The sequence below is a fragment of the Primulina tabacum genome, chromosome 11, assembly GCF_025594145.1.
Source record: "Primulina tabacum isolate GXHZ01 chromosome 11, ASM2559414v2, whole genome shotgun sequence".
NCBI lineage: Eukaryota > Viridiplantae > Streptophyta > Magnoliopsida > Lamiales > Gesneriaceae > Primulina > Primulina tabacum.
In genome coordinates this window covers 6,550,070-6,572,280 of record NC_134560.1, presented here as the reverse complement: position 1 = coordinate 6,572,280, position 22,211 = coordinate 6,550,070, and the positions used below count along the sequence as shown (strand labels likewise).

General features: G+C 33.8%; 4 protein-coding genes across 6 annotated transcripts; 3 read left to right on the top strand and 1 right to left on the bottom strand.

The window, feature by feature from the left end:
- Positions 1-2,096: 2,096 nt before the first annotated feature.
- On the top strand, positions 2,097-2,659 carry LOC142519577 (uncharacterized). Its single transcript, XM_075622621.1, has 2 exons — positions 2,097-2,106; positions 2,226-2,659. Exons 1-2 carry the CDS (start codon positions 2,097-2,099, stop codon positions 2,657-2,659), a joined length of 444 nt encoding a protein of 147 aa, XP_075478736.1.
- A 1,596-nt stretch (positions 2,660-4,255) lies between these two features.
- Positions 4,256-5,270, top strand: LOC142518961 (uncharacterized). The gene is made up of 2 exons (XM_075621825.1): positions 4,256-4,719; positions 4,875-5,270. The coding sequence occupies exons 1-2, from the start codon at positions 4,402-4,404 to the stop codon at positions 5,139-5,141; spliced, it is 585 nt and encodes a 194-aa protein (XP_075477940.1). The 5' UTR covers positions 4,256-4,401; the 3' UTR covers positions 5,142-5,270.
- A 1,265-nt stretch (positions 5,271-6,535) lies between these two features.
- Positions 6,536-10,497, top strand: LOC142518795 (65-kDa microtubule-associated protein 3-like). Its single transcript, XM_075621609.1, has 12 exons — positions 6,536-6,621; positions 6,739-6,945; positions 7,115-7,348; positions 7,656-7,865; positions 7,935-8,090; positions 8,176-8,335; positions 8,594-8,745; positions 8,838-8,925; positions 9,120-9,193; positions 9,289-9,363; positions 9,464-9,725; positions 10,037-10,497. Exons 1-12 carry the CDS (start codon positions 6,565-6,567, stop codon positions 10,384-10,386), a joined length of 2,025 nt encoding a protein of 674 aa, XP_075477724.1. The 5' UTR covers positions 6,536-6,564; the 3' UTR covers positions 10,387-10,497.
- A 5,960-nt stretch (positions 10,498-16,457) lies between these two features.
- Positions 16,458-20,557, bottom strand: LOC142518044 (protein DOWNY MILDEW RESISTANCE 6-like). 3 transcript variants are annotated; one of them, XM_075620639.1, is made up of 6 exons: positions 20,401-20,527; positions 20,198-20,273; positions 18,978-19,331; positions 18,440-18,687; positions 17,717-18,041; positions 16,458-17,048 (listed from the first exon to the last, which is right to left on the bottom strand). In XM_075620639.1, exons 3-6 carry the CDS (start codon positions 19,170-19,172, stop codon positions 16,806-16,808), a joined length of 1,011 nt encoding a protein of 336 aa, XP_075476754.1. In that variant the 5' UTR covers positions 19,173-19,331; positions 20,198-20,273; positions 20,401-20,527; the 3' UTR covers positions 16,458-16,805. The 3 variants fall into 3 exon arrangements, with proteins under 3 accessions (XP_075476754.1, XP_075476752.1, XP_075476755.1); XM_075620637.1 differs by lacking the exon at positions 20,198-20,273 and having other exon boundaries at positions 20,401-20,557; XM_075620640.1 differs by lacking the exon at positions 20,198-20,273 and having other exon boundaries at positions 20,405-20,541.
- Between the last annotated feature and the right edge of the window lie 1,654 nt (positions 20,558-22,211).

Here is a 22,211-nt window from a genome sequence, read left to right as displayed (position 1 = left end):
AATTTTTTTATTTTCACTAGTATTGTTTTGGTGTAAACGATTTACAGATTTTTCTAGTGAAATTTTTGCCATGAGGCATCGTACAAGTATTAGTACTTGTGCATAATTTAAATCTGGTGTTAATTTATTAATGTTATATTTGTGTGTTAATAATTAATTTTCGCTGCATGTTGTGTGCTTGTGTTGACAACATCAGAGCACAACACTAACTTCTGATACACACATTATAATATTTAATTAATTTCCTGTACGTTTATGAGCAACATTCTTTTCGCTCTCATCTAAACACAACATGAAATTATGCAAAAGATCACTCATATCTTTTATCTGATCATGTAATTAGAAATATTGCATGAACTAAATGATTTTATAACATTCATTTTCTCACATGTTGGGAACAAATACAAGTTCCTAAATTAAAAAAACAAAAGGGGGGGGGGGGGGGGGGGGGGTATGCATTTACTTGAAGTGAAAATATTATTTCTTCAAAATTAGGTCTTGGCAAATGCGTACGTGTCTAATTTCTTTTTTCATAAAAAGTATACATACTTTAGACTCACTAACTTAAATTTAGGAAACAAAATGATAATGACTTCAAATGATGAATGTAGGGCCTTAGATTTTCCATTCGTGTGGTCAAGACATATGAATGATTAAACTTAATACACTATGAAAATCATTATAGAAATCAACTTGGAAGGTAGAAATCACACAGTTTCCAGAGTTTTGGTGAATGAAATGTGTTAAAAATTACAGGATGTCACCCCAGCATAGTGCAACTTAGACTTTGGACATAATTATTAATATGTTGGATTGCTTTACCAAATATAGAATATTCAAAATGGGATGAGCCCTTTAATAAAAGAACAAAAGAGTACCCTGTGAAATAGTTGAATATTTAATGAGATTTTTTGATAATCATTAACTATTGCTAGTGTAGAATTCCATGTGTAGAATGGTATTATAGTATGTGCATAAAAAAGTACTCATGTGGGTGCTTTAGAAGTAAAAAGGGTCGGCCTGATGTCGATCTGGTATCAAGTTCTTAAGTCTGAGACGAGAAATGGGTTCGAAACACAATCCAGAAAAAAGGAAAAAAGCTAAAAAGGATTGGTCAAAGTTAATTCAACCATGCTAACCATGAAAGCTGTTAGGAAATGTTTTCTCCTTAAAAGTAGATACAGTCAACTAATATACAGAAAAATATAAAAGAATATATTCTCCAAGGTTATATTAAAATACAACATGGTCAAGTTTTTACTACAAGATAGTTATCAATGCTTCCCTAATTTTTTCTAATTCTGTTGCTATTTCTTTTTTTTTTTTTTGGAAAGGTTTTCCTAATTTTTTTCAATTCTTTTTTTTGTGAAGACGGTTCTTTTTAAATTATGGGCTCATTTTACCTGTGAAAAATAGGCCGTGGGCCGATTAAACAGCAGACACTGAATCTGCGTTTAAAATATTGAGGAATACTTTATGACCCAAGCCCGTGCAGAGCATTCAAGAAACAGAGACATGCGGAAAGTCTACATGAGCATTCAAATTTTTTTAAAAGAAAACCGAAAGTAAAAGTTTGCAAATAAAAAGTGTGTGTCAACATGAGTTGAGTCTGTCTGGTTGATTCGTCTCGCCTAAATATACATGTTGGGTCGGAAAATTCTCGACCAAGTCCAAATGCAGGCCGGCCTGCTCTAATCTGTCAAATATAAATAAAAAATGACGAGACTCAAATCGTGGAGTCGACCAACCTTGCCGGCCTGTTGGACACCTTTACACCCAGGTTCAAATCCTTCTTATCCTAATTTTTTTTTTTTAATAACCATTTTTCCTTCTACGAATGAAATGTGCCTTATCAGTTAAATCTTGTCAGTCTCTCTATATATATTTTTTATTTTTTTAAAAATATTGATTGGAGATTTTGTGATGTTCACGGATGAATGGAAACTAAACTGCATCCGTTAAAATCAGATTGAGCCCGAGTGGACAGCCTACGTGTGTGTGGATTTGTTTTGCAGACCTTGATTTCTGTGCACCAAAGAGCAGCTCGGCTGTGGGCCGCTTTGTACATGTTATCCATATAAATATTATCATTAATAATGATCACTGGTTTATATACTATGATTGAACAAGTTATCGTGATTTATACATTGAACACATGTTTTATGTATTGAGTAGATAAAAAAATTATTTATATGAGAAACATAAACAAAACCGCTATGTACCAGGTTCTTGGCGTCTAGATGTGGATGTATGCTATGATGAGAGGCGTGGGTCCTTTGGCACGGGAGGCATCATCAGGGGAAGTGATGGTTTGGGGATAATTGCTTTTGGTAAGAGTATACCCAAACCTCAATCAGTGATGGACGGGGAGCTATTGGCAATTCGGGATGGCTTGAAAGTTGCAAAGGAACGACAATGTTTTCCCTTACAAATTGTTTCAGATTCTCTTTTGACGATGCAAGCAGTCATCAACCCAAGCGAGAATCTGAGCCATACTGGTATCCTGATAACTGAGATTTTGAAGCTAATGGAGGGACATGAGATCACCAAAATCGGCCATGTTCGTCGTTCGGCTAATATGGTTGCGCATTATATTGCTAAATTTTCTTCTTTATCCCCTCTTCCTACTTATTGGGAGGGTGGGACTTTCTCTTTTTGATTGACATCTTTTGTCTAGAATTATATCAAAAAAAAAAAAATCATAAGTCCATATACTATTTTGGTGATTATCCCTATTATGTTATTCTCTCCTTCATAAACATATCCAACACATGTGAATAATAATGATATTCATCTCCATCTCCATCTCCATTTCTCCAATATTATAATAAAAAAATAAGAAACCTATAATTTGAATTACCCCAAAAGGGAAAAAAATTGAATAGGTTGGGAAAAGACAGATCTTCCTGTTTTTCTCACTATGGAACTGATGGAAGTGACAGGAAAAGAAAGAGCACAAGGTTTTTGCTGAAAAGATGGGATGTTGTCCCACCTTGAAATGAATAAAAGAATCAACTCTCATTGTATGTATCAAATGTTTTTCTTCATAAACTTGCATTTTTTATATTTTTGTGTAGGTCATGCTTTTTCATAGATAACTCAAATAAAAAATTTGTCTCACAAAAATACGATCCGTGAGACCGTCTCACATAAGTTTTTGTCTTTTTTCACATATATTTATGAATTTTTGGTAATGTTCAGTTGATAATTATTTGTGAATTCAATTTAAATTTTTAAAATTATATATCATCCTATATATAATGATTATATATTTTGATCGCTCATATACACCATAATTATACTCTAATAAAAATAATTGAGATTAATGTAGACATATATAGATCAAGAAAAAATATCTTATGAAACAATTTCGATCCAATCAATTCCTACAATGAAAATAATTTTTTTGACTTAAAATATAATAATTTTTCATGAATTGGATCGAGTCGAAAATCTATTTTACAAAATTGACTATGTAAAACAATCTCACGGAATTTTTTGTCATAGATCATGTATCATTCACGTTTTCAGCTATATTCAATGGCAAAAAGTTGTGTGATACGGTCTCACATGTCATATTTTGTGAGACATATATCTTATTTGTGTCATCAATGCTAAGAGTACTACTTTTTATTGTGAATATCGGTAGGGTTGACCCGTCTCACAGATAAAGATTCGTGAGACCGTCTCACAAAAGACCTACTCATATTCCATTCGTTTAAGATAATCATATTAACTTGTAAGGCTTTATTTATTTTCTATATTCTAAACTAAATCATATTTATGATTTTATGTACACACCATTACAAAGTTAGGTATTTTTTTTTTCCACCTGCTGTATTGTATTGTACTTAGTTTAGATCAAGAAGTTGTCACTTAATATATACTAGTTACTATACACACGCGATGCGTGTGTGTACAATATTTTTTATTATTATTGATGGACTAAAGTGAAATTTGATAAATTATGAAGAGACTAAATTGATATTTGAATCGTTGAAATAAAAAAATAAAATAAAAATGTGTGTTGAATTTTTTTTTTAAATATAATATTTGTATCATATAAAGGTAAAGTTAAAAGAATAAGTTGGGTGTCCTTCCTAAGTAGTTACTATAATGTCTTAGACTTTAATAAAATAGAATAGATAACCTAAGATTAATCCTTGTACGTGGATTATGTTTCAAGTTGTACCTATGAAAAGATTTAGCCTTACGGGTTGAAAGAACGTAATGGTGAGATTTTGAACTGTTTACCCAGTTCGACTACTACTAACCCTGTCAATTGACCCACCGCCAAGTCAAGCGGCCTCCATCCTTTTATTAGCAAAACCTATCAACTAAGCTCTCCATAAAGCAAATCTCCATGAGAAAGATCATACGTAACTATAAACCAAAAGATAAATGAATATTTGTGGCGGTGGCGACGATCAAAGCACTGGAGGTGGGGGCGGCGTTGGGCCTTGCGGTGCTTGCAAGTTTCTGAGGAGGAAATGCTTGAAGGGTTGCATTTTCGCTCCGTATTTTGACTCAGACCAGGGCACCGCTCACTTTGCGGCGGTTCACAGGGTGTTCGGTGCTAGCAACGCCTCGAAGATGCTGCTCAGAATCCCGCCGCACCGCCGGTTTGATGCGGTGATCACTCTTTGTTATGAGGCTCTGGCTAGGGTTAGGGACCCTGTTCATGGCTGTGTGGGCCATGTTTTCTCTCTTCAACAGCAGGTAGATTCTACGTGGTATTTATAGAAGAAATAGACTCATATGTCCGAGGTTTTTTAGAATACTCGGCAATGAGTCTCAGATAAAGAAAATAATATGGGTTTTTTCGAACTTATGAAATTAAGCTCTTATTAATTATTTTGAATATGCATATGCAGGTGGTAAATTTACAGGCAGAGTTGGCGTACATCCAAGCTCGTATATCAACCCTTCAACGTTTCTCCTCGCTGCTTCCCAGTCTTTCGTCCTCCAACTTTCATTCCTCGTCGAAACTTGTTCAAACGTCGATGGAGATGGTTAGTCTCCACGACCAAGAAGATGACTTCATCGACGAGGATGAGGGCGACGAACTACATTCGCTTGCTCGGGAATATGTTGCGAGACACTTTCCAGGAGTTAGATTTAGGCCTCCATGTTCGAAATGAATTTATTACTTTAAATTACAGTAGAAAGAACGTACTGTGCAGAGCTTTCCCGATCTTGTCAAACTACGTTTTGTGTGCATCTTGTATTCATCTGTAATTTTAGCTGGAAAAAATTAATTTGGCGTTGTGAATGAGTTGCTTCTAGATTTAACGACGGACATAATTAAATTTTAAAAATTGATATGATTAAAGAAGAGACTAGAGAGAGAGAATCAGTGGTTTTTTATTCAAATAATTCAAAAAATCATTAAATTCGCCAAAACAATAATAAATATATCAATATGGGAGACTGTAAAGGGAGGAAAGAAAATCTTTTTTGAATTTCGAAAAATGAAACCCAAAAGATATCAATTCTTAATCAATGACCTGCTGGTATATAATGCTTTCCAAGATCAAAACATGCGTTACGCCAACTTTCCTTTTTAGGGGTGTTGAACGGTTTCAATCTTTCCAGACAAGCTCCACACTCGAAAACCCTTATCATTTTAGCCTCCAGCGACAGTGATCAAACTTCTTGAAGTTGAGGTGCGGTTTATAAATAATATCTGCTCAGTTTTTGTGTTTCTCAGAAGAAAAGGGGTGATGGTAATGAAGTGGCATTATGTTTTTTTTTTTGGTTTGCTCTTTCACTGTTCACTGAGTACGCATATGAAGTTTCCGGTTTGAAAAGTCTTTGCACTGTTTGAGCGTTTCGTTATCGCTTTCTGAAACAAGGGGTGAAAATTACATTGACGCTATGTTTGAATGAGATTGATAAAATCGAGTGGGTTATTGTGCATACGAGTGCGAGTAAATATTGCACTGCTGTTAAAAAATTGGTAGATGAAAAATAAATAATCTTTTCGCGCCGATTTCTTGATTCTTTGATATATCCAGAAATCTTCTATGTTGCTTAAAAGTTGGTATATGAATGAAGATTGGTTCTTTGGTGCTAATTTGCTTCATTCTCTGTTGCGTCAGGTTGAGGATTTACGTTATAGTTCTGAATGAAATTGATGAATTGGTTTAGTAATGCTTCCATAGCAGAATGGATCTCTGTTATTATTTCCCACTTTCAATTCACAAAGTTTAATTCGATGTAACAGTAGAAATGAGATGAAAATTTACAACTGTGTTTGCCTTATAAATGTGAAACGGTTGGATTGGTACTTAAATTAACATAATTCTTGATTTGATTGATCTTTCTGTGTTTCAAACTTGCTCGTTCGATTATGGAAGTTAGATGATCTACTGCTCAGTGGTAACATTTGTCATCTTTCTAGTACTTTTGTGTTCTTCGGTATTCTTGGTTCAAAACTTCATGAAAATTATGGGTCACATTTTTACGCATGTTGTTACCCCAATTATCTATTTCTTATATTCATGGCGCTTTTCTTCTGTGTATCACATTTGGTGCAGTTGTCTTTGCAATAATAACCACCCCATGCATCAGCCTTTTCAAATGGAAACAACTTGTGGTTCCCTTTTATCTGACCTGCAGGTGATTTCAGACTATCTGTGTGTTTTTCTATTTCTCTTTGTTCTATTGTGAATTCAAAAACTTTGCTGAGGCGAACATAAAGTCTTCGTATATGAAAGAATTGTTTTGTGGAATCAGAAAATATGGGATGAAATTGGAGAGCCTGATAGCGAAAGGGACCAAATGGTTTTTGAACTTGAACAAGAGTGTTTGGAGGCATATAGAAGGAAAGTGGATCAGGCAAGCCATTGTCGAGCTCAGATGAGACAATCACTCGCGGAATCAGAAGCACAACTTGCTGACATTTGTGCTGCATTGGGAGATCAATTGGTTCATATAACGAAGGTAAGACTAAGACTTCCGGGAGTTCTGGGAACTATAGACGGTAGCACTTTAACACGATATGTAATGACGTCGTGTGAATCATATGATAATACCATGTTTGGCACGGTGCATGATAATATATGACACTATGTGATTCATAAACAATACCATGTTTTATGTTTTTAACTAGAGTTCTGGGAGTTTGAAAAAAAAGCTTCAAGACATAATGCCTCAACTTGAAGATATTAAAAAGAAAAGAAACGAGAGAAAGGGTCAATTTGCCGAGGTTTTGAAACAGATAAATATAATATCCAAGGAGCTTTCTGGATCCATGGAGAACAAAGTGATCATCGATGAGGGTGATTTATCTCTGAAAAGCTTAGATGATTTACAAAATCAGTTATGTTTGCTGCAGAAAGAGAAGGTCCGTTTTCTTGTGTTTGCTCACTTCTACTTATTTCTCTTATATTGATATTGATTTCGCCAAAAAAATAAAAGTAAAAATGGCAGTACAACTTCCATGAATGTGCCAGAACTATCCTACTTCGAAATTATACAAAAGAACTTAGGTTTAAATTTGAAGTACGGAGATTTTTCTTTTGGTCAATCAAGTAGCATAAACAAAAATTGAAAGCTTGGTTTCTGTGTTCTAATAAATGCGAGTATCATCTTGTTTGATAGTTTTATCACATCCGACCATATTTGAGCATATATTTTCATGATACGCACAGAATGAACGACTAAAACACGTGCTCGGCCATTTGAATGTTTTAAACTCTCTTTGCTTGGTGCTTGATATGGACTACAAATTAACAATTCGAGATATTCATCCAACTTTGGAGGATTCCAGTGGCAAGAAAAGCATAAGTGTAGATACGGTCGAGAGATTGTCTGCTACAATACATAGGGTCAAGGATGTCAAGTTGCAGCGCATGCAAAAGGTATACCATTTTCTAATGAACTTTCTTCATGTAATTTATCTACTTTCTCTTATTTTGATCCTTTTTCAGTTGCAAAATCTTGCGATGACCATGGTAGAGCTCTGGAATCTGATGGATACACCAATTGAGGAGCAACAAAAATTCCAAAATGTGATACGTACTACTGCTGCCTCAGAAGATGAAATAACAGAGTCCAACACTCTATCTTTGGAGTTCATCAACAATGTATTTTGCTGCCTTTTCTCCTTACATGTGTGCTCGCTCGATCAATGATAATTTTTAATACATTTGCAATAATTCTTGTGTTCAGGCTGAGGCAGAAGTAACGAGATTGGAAGAAATTAAATTAAGTAAAATGAAGGAGGTCCTTTCGAAAAAAAGGGTGGTTTTAGAGGAAATATGTAGAGGAGCACACATGGCTGTTGCAGTACAACACACAACAGATCTTTCAGTGGAAGCTATGGAGTCAGGTGCTGCTTCTACTCTTCTTTTACTTTAAAATGGAGGCATGTTTTTGTCTGGAAAGGGAGGTGTCAACCCACTAAGTCTCCCCTTCCCCACAACCCCAAATGATAAAAATTAAATTCTGCGTCATTTTTCAAATTTTCTGCTCCTCCCACTTTTGTCTCATCTAGTTCCGAGCTTCGTTGGTCCGGCCATTTTCACAGCGACCTGGTACCGTCACAAAATATTACTAGTAACAATCTGAATTTTTACCATCTTTGCAGAGGCAATCAGTCCATTACATCTTTTAGAACAACTGGAGGTTCAGATTTCTAACGCCAAAGAGGAAGCTTTCAGTAGAAAAGAGATCCTCGAAAAGGTTAAAAAATGGTTGGCTGCTTGTGATGAGGAATGCTGGTTGGAGGAATATAATAGGGTCGGTAATAATGTATCTTTTATGTCCTAATGTTGGTTCGTTAAGTATATTTATTTGTATTTTTTTTCATTTCAAGTGTATTTCACATACAGGATGAAAATCGATATAATGCTGGGAGAGGTACACATCTTGTGCTAAAGCGTGCTGAAAAAGCTCGTACACTGGTCAATAAAATTTCAGGTACTTGGTTTACATTCCAGCTTAGCAAGTAATGTAGGTGAAAAAATGTGTTTAATTGAAGGTTTTGTGAGAGAACGAGTGCTTACTAATTATGCTGCATGCTTATATGTCAGCATCAAGTTATAAATGATGTTTCAATGGTTCAAATGATAAAAAAAATTTCAATAGTTTCTTTTTAACTGTGCTATCTTAAGGAATGGTGGAGACGCTGAAATCAAAAGCAAAAGCCTGGGAGATGGAAAGAGGAACCGAGTTCTTATACGACGGGGTAAGCACCGGTGTCTTATACGATGGAAAGAGGAACAGAGTTTTGACATTGTGTTATGTTGTAATCCGTAGTTTCTTGTTATTTCTTTTGTTTAGGTTGGTCTTATGTCCATTATTGAACAGTACTGTGACATAAAGCACTTGAAAGAACAAGAGCGTCAAAGGCAGAGGGTATATACTTGACATTTGACATGAATCCCATATCTATGTGGGATTTTACCGCATTTATATGCTAAAATATGAAATTTCCTACTTCTTTTTGTCACATTAGGATCAAAAGAAACTTCAGGGACAATTAATAACAGAGCAAGAAGCGATTTTTGGGTCAAGACAGAGTCCATCAAAAAGCTTGAACAAGAATTCTAGACCGTCAACTGGAGGTGTGGTTGGTAAAAGGTTTTCCTTGGGAGGGGCAATGTTGCAAAATATGCTTGTGGAGAAAGTTGGTGCTCATTCATTGTCAAAGAATAACCATGTTAAGCAGCAGGGTTCTCGAAGCCATCACCACAGTGGCCTTATGGTTCATTCTTCTGGTAAAAACATCATAAAACTTCTCAGTCTAAAATGTTTTACATCTGATCCATTTGTAGTTGGAAGGATACTGAGCAGCAACAGTTACCCCTATCATTCTATATGGCTACCTATGTAGTATATCAACTGAAATATGGCTTGGATTGCTGTACAATTCAAAAGATTTGAGCTGCATCTTATGCATCAGCTATATCTTGTGTAGAATGCTCCTAGGGACTTTTGCTTATTATTAAGCTCTTATATCACAGCACAATTTTGTCTAATTTAAGTTTGAAACTGTATATAAATCATCTGCCATGAATTTTTGTCACAGGCAAGAAAAACATATGTAGTGGTCCTGTAAAACCGCAATCCAGCAATGCATCCAACACACAGCACCTACAAATGTCGCCTCTGAGGAAGCCCCTCTTTCCCCTATCTTCATTTTCATCGAACAGCACTTCTTTAAATATGAAAATTGTGGAGTTCCAGGACACACATAGTGTTTGCGGAACTCCGGCGGAAACCCCAAGAAAGATCCTCTCTTCTAGGAATGAAAACCAAACTCCCAAGACAATGCCAATTCCAATGCCAACAACTCCTCCAACAGTGTCTACGGCAATGCAAACCACTGGGACACCTTTTAGCCAACCGGCCTGTGGTACTCAAGAAGTCGTTGTATGAGGATCAACGAGCTGGATTTATTGTCCCTGAATCACATTCTAGCAGTAGTCATCAATAAGGTTTTATGTGCATAGTTAGTCATTTTCCTATTTGATTCACCTTTTTGTGTTATTCCGGTGATGTCATTTGGTTTATGGCTCTACTGTTTCATGTGTATCACACAAATCTTGAGGACTTCTCTCTTATTTTATTTTTGGATATGATACAATATTTTGATCATTAGGTTATGATTGCCTAGTTTAATCAATAGAATTCTGACATTTGGTGGTATATCGAGAATATCTTTTCAATTCGCAAGAGAAAACTATAATTTATGTTTCGATTTTGGTAATCAATGTTGTCAACTTTAGTCTTAGTTATATATCTTTCAATTTTTGATGATTTTCGTAATTTTTCATTGGAAATGTTATGAGACTGTACATATCAGTATCATGTCGTATCGTAATCACGTAGACTATCGCATATGTGTCACATCAGAAAAAAGACCAAAATTACAAAATAAAAATGATACCAAACCAGTATAAGAGTTTGAAAAAATAAAAGATCATAAATGAGATTACAAAATTAATATGGCAGTTTTCCTCATTTCATGGTGTGTAGTTCTTTGTTTGTATTGTGTTTTAAAGTTTTTGTTGTCTGAAAAATTTCACGATGACGCCAAATTCATGATTAAATAAGTTTATATATAAATGTTCCTTATAATTTGTTTAGAATGTTTCAACAATTTGTGTGATTTTTGTTTTCGTTTAATTTCTCTAGTTTAACTTGTTAAAAATCGACGGACATATGTTATATACATAGTAGACACAAAAACTCTTTTGAATATATCTTACAGATTAATTTTATGAGACATATTTCTAACCCGATTCGCTTCATGAAAAAATATTATTTTTTATATCAAAAATTTTTTTTTTATAAATATAGATCGAATCAACTCAACTCACAGATAAATATCTATGATACCGTAGAAGATTTACTAGTATATAAATTAGTGATCGAAAGTATATCTATATGAATTTTGATACTTTGAAATTAGCTAAGTTGTGTAGAAGAAAACTTATTGTTAAATTATATTGGAAATTCAATAATATTGCAAATGCTCCATAAATTTAAAATCCCCCCTCGACTCGTCGCATGCTGGCGTTCCTACGGTGATGTAATGGATGAAACGATTACACTTAAATAAAATAGTAAATAAAAACTCTAAAAAAAATTAAATAAATTAATAGAATATATGAAGAGAATTAGATAAGGATATATCGTGTTTGACAAAATGATAACGATAATATTTATTTTACAGTGAAGTAGATGGCTTTGTATCGCAAGTAAAGGCCCGTTTGGAGATTTGGACAAAGATACTAAAGTTTTGATTAATTTGTTTAATGTTTTAGTCAATGAAATCGAAGATCCAAACATGATTCATATATACTCTAATTCTTGGTTGAACAGGTAAACTAATTAGGGAAAGCTGCAAATTGTTGTGATGAAAATTGGCCGTTCATCTCTTTATATATTCACGTACTTTTCTATATATATAAAAAAATTATGCAAAAACTTGTGTGAGACGATCTCATGGGTCGTATTTTGTGAGATGAATATCTTATCTGGGTCATTCATGAAAAAGTATTACTTTTTATGCTAAGAGTATTACTTTTATTGTGAATATCGGTAAGGTTGACCTGTCTTACAGATAAAGATTCGTGAGATCGTCTCACAAGAGACATACTCAAAAAATTAAGGTTATTATTATTATTTTTATATATATTATATGTATATATAAATCAAGTAGAGACATTTCCGTTTAATATTTTATTTTTAAGTCAAATATGTGTGCTATATATTCAGTGGCGGAGCCACATACATGGCCACGTAGGAGCCCAAATTTTTTTTAAAAAAATTATATGTTAGGTTAGGATTAATTTTATATGTCCGAGTGAAATAATTTTAAAAATAAAAATATTATAGAATTTAAAATCTTGATCCAGATAGAGCAAATATCCTGACTTTGCTCTTCTATATATTGACATCTTTGACTGAAAATTATACGTATAAATTTTGTGAAATTATCGAGAATCAATATTTTGATTAAACAAGAAATCGAGTTGGAGTTCATATGTGATGTGCTAATTCAAGTGAAAATATTATTCTAAACCGTCAATTATATATATATATATATATATCGAATTTGTTACCCTGCACACCAGGTGTGCAGGGTAGCCAAACTTAATTCTTAAACGTAAAAGAGAGAGTTTGTATAATTTCACCTCACATCTATGATATCATAATGGTCAGAAACAACTTGTTGATCACAGGGGTGAACCATTTATAAGTTTTACATTTAATAAAGATGGAAAATTGTTTGTTTGCGATTTTGATCTTTTATGTTGTCAATTTTAGTTTTAGTATGTTAGTTTTCTTCGGTTTTATTTTTTTTTCTCGGATATAGCGTTATGAAATCAATTTCCAAATTACACTAGTTGTAAAATTATTATACTACAATTAGTCAACAAAACTCACCTTTCGTGGACCTAACCATCAGGCACAACATATATATTATAGGTCCGAATTTTTTATTTTTTAAAAAAAGAAAAATAAAATATTTCTCATTTAACGTTTTTTTCAACTACAAAAGAAACTCAAAGGAGTCTCATTATTCTCAACACTTGGAGGAAGCCTAGATGAATACATTCAAAGGAGCTAAAGTGGCATTTCTCATTATCTTTTACATAAAAATCATCAACTTTTTCCTCAAATTTCTATGCATAGATCAATCTCAAAATTTCACGAGACCAAATCCTACTACCGTTATGATCTTCCTCGCAATCATCTTCTTCATGTTTCATACCAACAATCCCACCATTAAAGAACATTCCAATTCGTCCTCGCCATTCGACGAGCTTACGAGTTTCATAATCTCTGAAATCTCATCGATCCCATTTCTCGATCCGTCCACAAAATATTCGGTTCCTATAATCTCAGCATCATGTGATCTTCGGGTTAATGAAAACATATTGATCATGGAGGGAAGTAACATACTCGACGAAAGGGGCGATGCATTTAGCCCTCCGTTACTACTCTTGGAGTACAAGAATATGCATACAGAAGATGAAGCCGAGAGAATTCAGCAAGAAAAAAAATATACGGTGGAAAACAAGCTTATAATTTCCTTCGGCTCTCTACACGATGAAATTGGCTATGATAATCCTCGGCGTGATCGTCGAAAATCTATAACTATCTATGATCATGGTGCAGAAATGGATGAATATTCAAATTATGTTACATGTCAATGCGGATATGAAGGGGATAGCGAAGATAATGGATATTCTAAACATGATGATTTAAATAAGATATTTGAAGAATTTATTGCTGAAAACAAAAGGGTCTGGAGGGAGGATTTGATCAAAGAAAAATCCCTTTACTTGGAGGGTTGACAAGATAATGTAATTAATTTAGATTTTATATTATTTTTATCCTTTAATTTGTACGTTTTGTTCATCTTCTGTATGACTGTATAGTTCTTCCTTTTTATCAACTTTAAAATATATAGAGTTTGAATTTTATGTTAAAAAGTTATTGATAAAGAGCGGTTAAGATATACATGTTGTTTCAATTTTTAGTCTCGTAACATATTTGAATAATATCTCACCAATAATTATTAAAAAAATAATTTTTATTATATTGATATTCTGATTTTTTATTATACTAATGTTTTCTAAATTTTTAAAAAGTATATTATATTATATTTCGGGAAAAAAATTGTGTGAATTTAATTAAATATGAATAAATAATTTGTTTTTCTTTATATAATAAGAAAAAATATAGTTCACTTGATGACATGTAAAATTAATTAATCTTTTTTTTATTTCAAACAAAACAAAATTATATATTTGCTTTATGTTTGGAATTAGATTCCACCTACCAATCAATTTAATAAGCCATTTGAAATTTTCATATATTAATAATTCTAGATTTCAAATATTGAGATAAACATATCTAAATCTCAATTAATAAATATTATTGACTTGGGAGGCACACATCACAAATATTATTGATGTACTTAATTTTATTTTGGGGTGAAAACTGATTTTATGAACTTCCCAATTAAATATCATAATTTTTTAATTGCATGTCAAATTTAAGATCACGTTTCAAATTTAAGATATTGATGTCAGATGTGTGATAAAATATAAGAGATGAACAATTTTGGTTTTCCCCATTGGTAATTGATGCATAAATCCATCTTAATATTTAATCGGAGGCTCGCCTTAGTGTATTTTCCTAGTATCCTTTTTTTGTCAACTGTGATGACAATTTTGTTTGGTTAGAGTGAACGTCATCAGCTGGACTAAATCCCACTTTGTTTTTTGTTTGTTTGTGTTGAATAAGACATGGTTTTAAATGGATAACTGTTCATTCATGGACTAAGTCGACAAATGACGACAATATAAGGGTGGGTGACGTTCACTGAATTGCGTCACCAAAAATTGATTAATTTAATTTACATAAAAAATAAATTTATATATATATATATATATAGATCTGAAATCTCATCGGTTACATTATTAAAAAACTTCATATAAGAACTAGTATATCGATGCTCGTGTTGCGTGTTTGTATAATATTTTTTATAATTAATTTTATTTATATTTAAATGAGAATCAAAATATAATTATAAGAAATAATGAGATATTACACTACAATTTTGATAGAAAAAAATTTTGGTGAATTTGTCCATAATGGAGGGGCAAAAATGAATATAAATATTTTGATTTCTTTAATGGTTTCTATCATTTACTCAACTTTAATGAAATTAAATAGATATAACAAATTGCAATTTGTTATATATATATATTCAACTAGTGGTGCATAAAGAGACCGGGCTTTAGCCCAAGTGGTCTCACCCCTTTCACCTGTGTAGTGGCTCGGTTCGAGCCCTCCCCCATCTCATACTTAGGATTTAAAAAAGAAAAAAAAAACAAACTACTGGTGCAGAAAAAAACTATAAAGAATTTTAATCCCTCAAAACACATTGTAATTTGTTCATTTATGTTTGCTTTCGGTTTGCGTTAGTTAAATATTTTTTTGTTCTATATTTTTCAGGTTTTAATAATTTTAATCATTTTTATCGAGAGTAATGATGTATTACCTTGTATATTAGTGTTGTCTCGATATTTATCGGTCTCATGTCGTGAAAATGACTAAAATTGTAAAAAAAAAAATGTAAATAGTAGATGAGAATGATATTTGACAACATACATAATCAAAATTGCAAATACAGTTGATAGAAATTTTCGTCTTCTTTTCTACAAAATAAAAGGTATTAGATCTGTTAAGATCATGGAATTGGTTATTATTCTACTAAAAAACTAGCTTATGTGGAAGATTGTCTAAATTCATATATAAAATTCTCAAAAATTAAATTTAGTTGATATGAGACATCTAATATAGATCTTCCAAAAATCGGGTGAAAGACCCAAGCTAACTTGGAAAATCTTAATTGAAAGAAAAACCTTTGACAATCCAGAGGTAAACCATAAAAAGTTAGCCGAGAAGTTCAAATATTTTTTAAATGTAGACTTTAATCTAAATATATTTTAGCAAAATTTGTGTTAGACGATCTCACGGTCTTATTTTGTGATACATGTCTCTTATTTGTGTCATCCATGACAAAGTGTTACTTTTTATGCTAAGAGTATTACTTTTTATTGTGAATATCAGTAGGGTTGACCCGTCTCACAGATAAAGATTCGTGAGATCGTCTCACAAGAGACCTACTCATATATTTTATACATGAAATATTTTTTTATTGAAAAGGATGGATCGAACCACCCGATCTGATCTCTAAATGGCAATATTCTAGTCCCATCTGTTTAAGAGATTAATATGAAAATTTTCACAAAGATTACAAAATGGAATCTTTAAGAAAGTTGACCTTAATATTCAGAAATTAATTGGTTGCTGAAGTTGTACATATGATGTAAAATTTCACTAGCCCGTGTATATAAAATGTGCAATTTAGTTATTTGTAAAGAAAAAGTTCATATTCAATTTCGTTAACCAGTTGCAAATCCTACCTTAATCCAAATGTAGATTCAAGAAAGAACAGTGAATTCATCACGATGTCGTGAAGTAGACAACATCCAAACTTTTGAAATTACAAGGGAGGAACAAAGATACATGTAGACTAAATTTACAGAAATCATTAATGTAGCATAAATGGATTTGACACTTTTGCGACACTACCGTTTAAATAAGATAGTGGAGAGATCAAACACTGGAAGCAACTAACCGCTGCTTATTCAACAAACGAAAACATAGCAAAGCCGGTGATCAAAGACGTCCCAACCCATAGTCTGATGGGGCCGAAGGCAAGCTAATAAGTTGGCTTCTTGACGTAATCCAAGAAATGAAAGGTGAATCTAGTTCTTGAAAAGTTCCAAACAGTGTTCCTGATCCAAGTTCCTGCTCCAGAATTTCTTGTAATACTCAGTGTATGTGAAATCTCGATAAATAGTTGGCTCCCCTGAGCTTGTAAGAGATTTTGGTGCACTAATGGTTGAACTATCACATGGACAGAGGAAGGAGGCTACGGAGAGTCTTGGTACAGCTGCATTTACCACGGCGCGATGCCAAACACTTTTGTACTTTCCGTTACTCAGCGCCTACAAGAATTGATTGATGATAAGAACCATTCAATTTATAAACTTCAATATCAGTCTTATATGTAGTCCGCTATGATACATAGGCGACTGAATTCACTTACAGCCATCACATAACTACAAGGTCTGCATTTTCACTCATTCTTACTCCTACTCTAAGGTAAGGTACCCTTAGTATTACGGCTTTTGCATTTCTACTGAGAATCCAAGAATCCGAAGGAGTCTTAGTTTGAGTCAAATAAATTGGGTTTGCACGTAAAATTTGCCATTTGAAGCATTTGAACATGTGGCAAGTGACTAGCTCCTATTCAATTTTAGTGATGTCGAAAAATAGTATCAATTTTGTCTTCATTTATTATAATTCATGAGGAGAAAAAACATCAGCAGCGATCTAACATACATGACTGTAATATCTTGCATTTCATAAGTTTTTTTATAAATATATATATGATCGAGCACTGGTCGTTATTATATCAGAAACTATAGCTTGCGGCAAGTGTAATTCAAATGTTTTAGATTATAACATAGTGGCCTAAGCATCATGTTGGGATTTTTGCACATATGACATAAGTCACAATTGTTACTCTCCTGCAATTGCACAATTCAGTTGTTCAAAAGAGTATTCTCATATTCATAATCTACCAAAACTATAACTCCGAATCAAGGTTTACCTGAAGTTGATCACCAATGTTGATGACAAAAGCATGGGGGTGGGGTTTTATTGCCAACCATTTCCCATTTTTAAGGACTTGAAGCCCAGCAACATGCAAATCTTGAAGGAGAATGGTGAGAGCATTTGGATCTGTATGGGCCGGTAATCCATATGTCAGCTCCGGTTCTGGGCAGGCCGGATAATAATTAATGGCCATATGTTGACCTTGTTCTCCTAATATGTTCTTCAAGTTGTCTTTATCTAAACCTAGGCTCTCTGATATAGCTTCCTGCAACCTCAATCCAAGTTGTCGAACCTCATTGCAATAACTGCTTACAACATCCCTACCAGAATAAAAAGTTTGTTAATTTATTGTTTTTCTACCATCAAACAACATAATGAATTGCTGCTCAGTTGTAGACGACCAAGTTACAAGTATGTAAAAGATTGGTTTACCTTCCTTGCATTGTTATCACACATGGTCACCAAAATAAATAACCTTAAAATCTTTTAAAATCTATACAAGAAAGTAAGCTACTTTCTTTCTATCGTAAGGGGTAACTTGATATTCATTTCTTCTTCAGTTCCTCAAAAAATAAACATTTTTTGAACTATAGTTCGACACATATATTTCATAGTATTCTCCACTGCAATTCTTTACAGACCGTTCCATGCGTGAGAAAGTTATGGTAGGTGATAAATTATAGACCAAAAGTGAAGTGAGGAATAATATTTTTCTCACTTGAAAGAAGAGGGAAGCGAAGGCCACTCAGGGACGTATTTATCCAAGGGATAACAGTGAAGCCTGAGATAGTCCCTCCAGTTGTGAACTGTCTCCTTTTTCACATTAAAACTTGTAGACAGTCTCATTGTTTTGGAAGGATCATCAGAGTATAATTTCATCTTCTCTTCCACTGGTAAACTAAAAAATTCATGAGCCACCTCTAGGACTCTATTCACAGCTTCCATGGATACTCCATGATTGATCACCTAATACCACACATTCACAAAAGGATAATACGTAAAAATTTCCCCAATATGCCATAGTATCTGAAATCACGCACTTGGTAACAGTATTTAATCTGGTCCAAAAAAATTATAACAAGGGGCAGATTCAGTAGGGCGAGGATAGCTATCACTCCCCCTCATAAGAAAATTTGTAATTTTTCTAAAAGTTCAAGCTTCTCGCATAAATACATCAAATCACCCCCAGTCCGCCCCATCCCTCACCCACTTTTTTTAATCTGCCCCTTGATAACATGGAAATGTCGTTAAGGAACCTGGAAGAAGCCATATTCTTGACAAGCATTGCCTATTTGTTTGATGGTTAAGCTTTTATCTTCACATCCCAAGTCAATGACCGGAACATTTTCGCATTCCATAACTTCAGACAATTTCGGCCTCTCATGTTCCGGACGGATATAGCTAGCTGGAAGACTGGAGAACTGGATACCGCTGATGACTTTTGTTTCCATGGAACCAACTCCTTAGTGGTAAAGAAGTAAGTGGAAAGATTCACCAGAAAGTGTGGCCTTGCTTCGACACCAAAGATTCAAGGATCGCCAGGAGAGGGAATGCAGGACCGACCACTGGATCTTTCACAAATTCCTCTGGTTCCCCACAGTGATCGGTACCTGAACAGTTCAGGAGTGCATAAATTACTTTTTTTTAAAATCAGTAACAGGGTGAAAAAATAATTAGTTGGGAGTCCTGCGAAATTAATTCTATGGTTTCATCAACAAATATTTTATCAGATTCATGTAGCCAAATGCCCAGTGGATAAATTCTACAAACACGAGCCATCTTTTAGAATGATTTTAAATATTAATCCTTATCAATTCAGGCACCACAAATTGACAACAAACCATCTTTTAATTCCTTTAAATCTTCAGACATGCATCCAACAACAAAAGATGCAAATGCCCATCGAACCAGTGGCAGGCGGATTCCCCAAAGTGTTCTAATTTGTCATGATTATCAACTAACTAATTTTGGGCATGGAGTTGCAGACTGCAAAACCATAAACCAATATCTTACTTTCGATAATTTAATTTTCTTGATTAAATATGAATACCATTTCCCCAGCTGCTTCACAAACCCACTGGTTATTCCCCTATGACGAGCAACTCCATGTAATCAACCAGCGGCCGATTCCGAAGCCGAGGTTAGGCTATTTACTCATTCTCGTAATTTTTGGGTTGCAGTTTTTTTTAAATAAAATAAACATTAAGAAAAATTATCATGGCTTGTATTTGGCTCTGACTCCAAAGTCAACTCCATATCCCCTTTCCTGTTAAATAAGACTGAGTTTCAAGAATTGAATCTCAAGATTAATATAACGATAAGACTTGAGAAACAGCTGAAAAAAGACCTCAAATTTTTCTTTGGAATGAATCTGAGGCCTACCATTACATAACGAATTGTTAAAAAAAAAAAAAAAAAAAAACTCGACTTTGATAACTTGAAGAAATAAAAGAAAAACAAAAACGAATCCCTGAACCTTTTCCTTGGCAATTAAGAGAAATAACTGAAACCAGCAAATTACACTTCCACTGGTAAATATTTCGATTTGAATCCTAAATTAAATCACCAAGAAACCAAATAAAAAATCCAATTAAGCAGATAAAAGATTCAACTGGTTCTGAAAATAAGATAAAAGATTCAAGAAGGAATAAAGATCGAAAAAAGATAAAGAAATCTGACCCACAATTTATCCTGCTTCCAATAAGCAATTACTATTTCTGTCAACTTTGTTGCGAGAAGAAAACATAGAGACTAAATTAAATAGGCAGCGAACAGGAAACCGAGTTTATAAATTTGATAAATAAATAAATAAATCTGACAAGAAATATAATCTGGCATGAAACTCTTTCATTCTCGTGAAAATAATTCGTCGACTTCACCGGTTTCTCTTTCTTACGTCAACACGCGGGAAATCTGCTTTCATCACCAACCTGACGTCACGTTCTCCCTAGGAGTACCCAGCCCATACCCGATCTAGTGGGTCTACTAACAGGTACGAGTGTGTCTCGGTTTCGATTAAATCCACCCCATACTTGTCCTTCAAAATATAATGCCCGGTAAATTCTTCTCGTCTCAATTCATTGTCATCCCTGCTATTTCTTTATTAATCATGGTTGAATGAGTGGTCATGATTTATCAATTGTACACACGTATCATGTGTTGAATGAGTAAAAAGACTATCCATGTGGACAACATTAACAAAACATAAATAAAAGAAGAAAATAGAGAAACTGCTCTAGAAAAGTTTTCGGGTAATTGATTTTATCATATTATCCCTCGCTTAGTGTTTATGTTTATCATTTAATAAAATAAAAAGGGTATTCTTGGTGTTTAAATAACAGTCATGCCAAGGAATTTAAATCAGTTATATCTATATCCCATGGAATTGCACCATCTTAGCAAACTTTTATGATCAACCAAGAACAATTAACCAAGTAAATAGGAGTGAATGTCTAGAAAAGCTATGATGGAGAAATTACCCCTTAGCCGTGTTCACCGTGAGTTCGAAGACTCTCTTCTGGATCCATCCCTTCGGGTTGATTTTCGTGTGGAAATAATATCTACGCCTTAGATATAGTGTCTCACACACGACGCCAATGATATCAATCAAGTAGCAAATCGGGTTGAAATTAGTAGGAGATTATACCGGGTCAGATGGATTTTTTTCTCGGGCACGCTGGATTTCAAGCGGAGAGTATCTGAGTAGGAGAATCTGCACACTTAAAAGAGCAAAGAACTTTAGTGGGGCGTCGGAAGGTTTCAAACGTGACTACTCCGATGTTCGAATCAGTCAAGTGTTTACGCAAATAAAAGTATATAAAGAGAGTATGCTTTTTAGTGAAGAAAAATCTGAATGCATTAATATAAAGTAAACATTGTATTTATAAAGGAGAAATCAGTGATACCTTATTTTCATTGTTTGGTTGCTACTCATGACAAAATGGTTTCTTATGCACTGCTATCTGACAATGCTACATTTGACATCACATATCAATCATGATCTAGTCGTGCACTGAAAGACATGCCAATATATCAAATATTGATGTCTTATACCTATGGATCCGGGAGTGACACTTGTACCAAAATGCTGGGGTAGGTGATCACGGTGTAAAGCCCTAACCTCTGGATCTCACTATACTGCTCGAACTTACACTACCCGAGCTCCAGGCTTTTTGTGGATATCATCGTGGAAGGTGTTCGTGGAATGATTTCAGAATTGTATATCATTTGGCTACCTGTAAGGGAACGTAGCCAAATCCCATATATCTTGAATTACGAAAATAATAAATATATTAACACTTTTACAAAAAAAATTAATTACCATTTATCACAATCTTTCCCATCTAAACAATTTCTATACTATTATTTCTTACAATATAATGTAACCTCATTATAACATTTGAATTCTCATTTAACCAACAAATTCTCACGTTTGTTTGGATGGCGATGCCCTTAAATTTGGTACGCTTTTGCGGATCCGAGCCTCATCA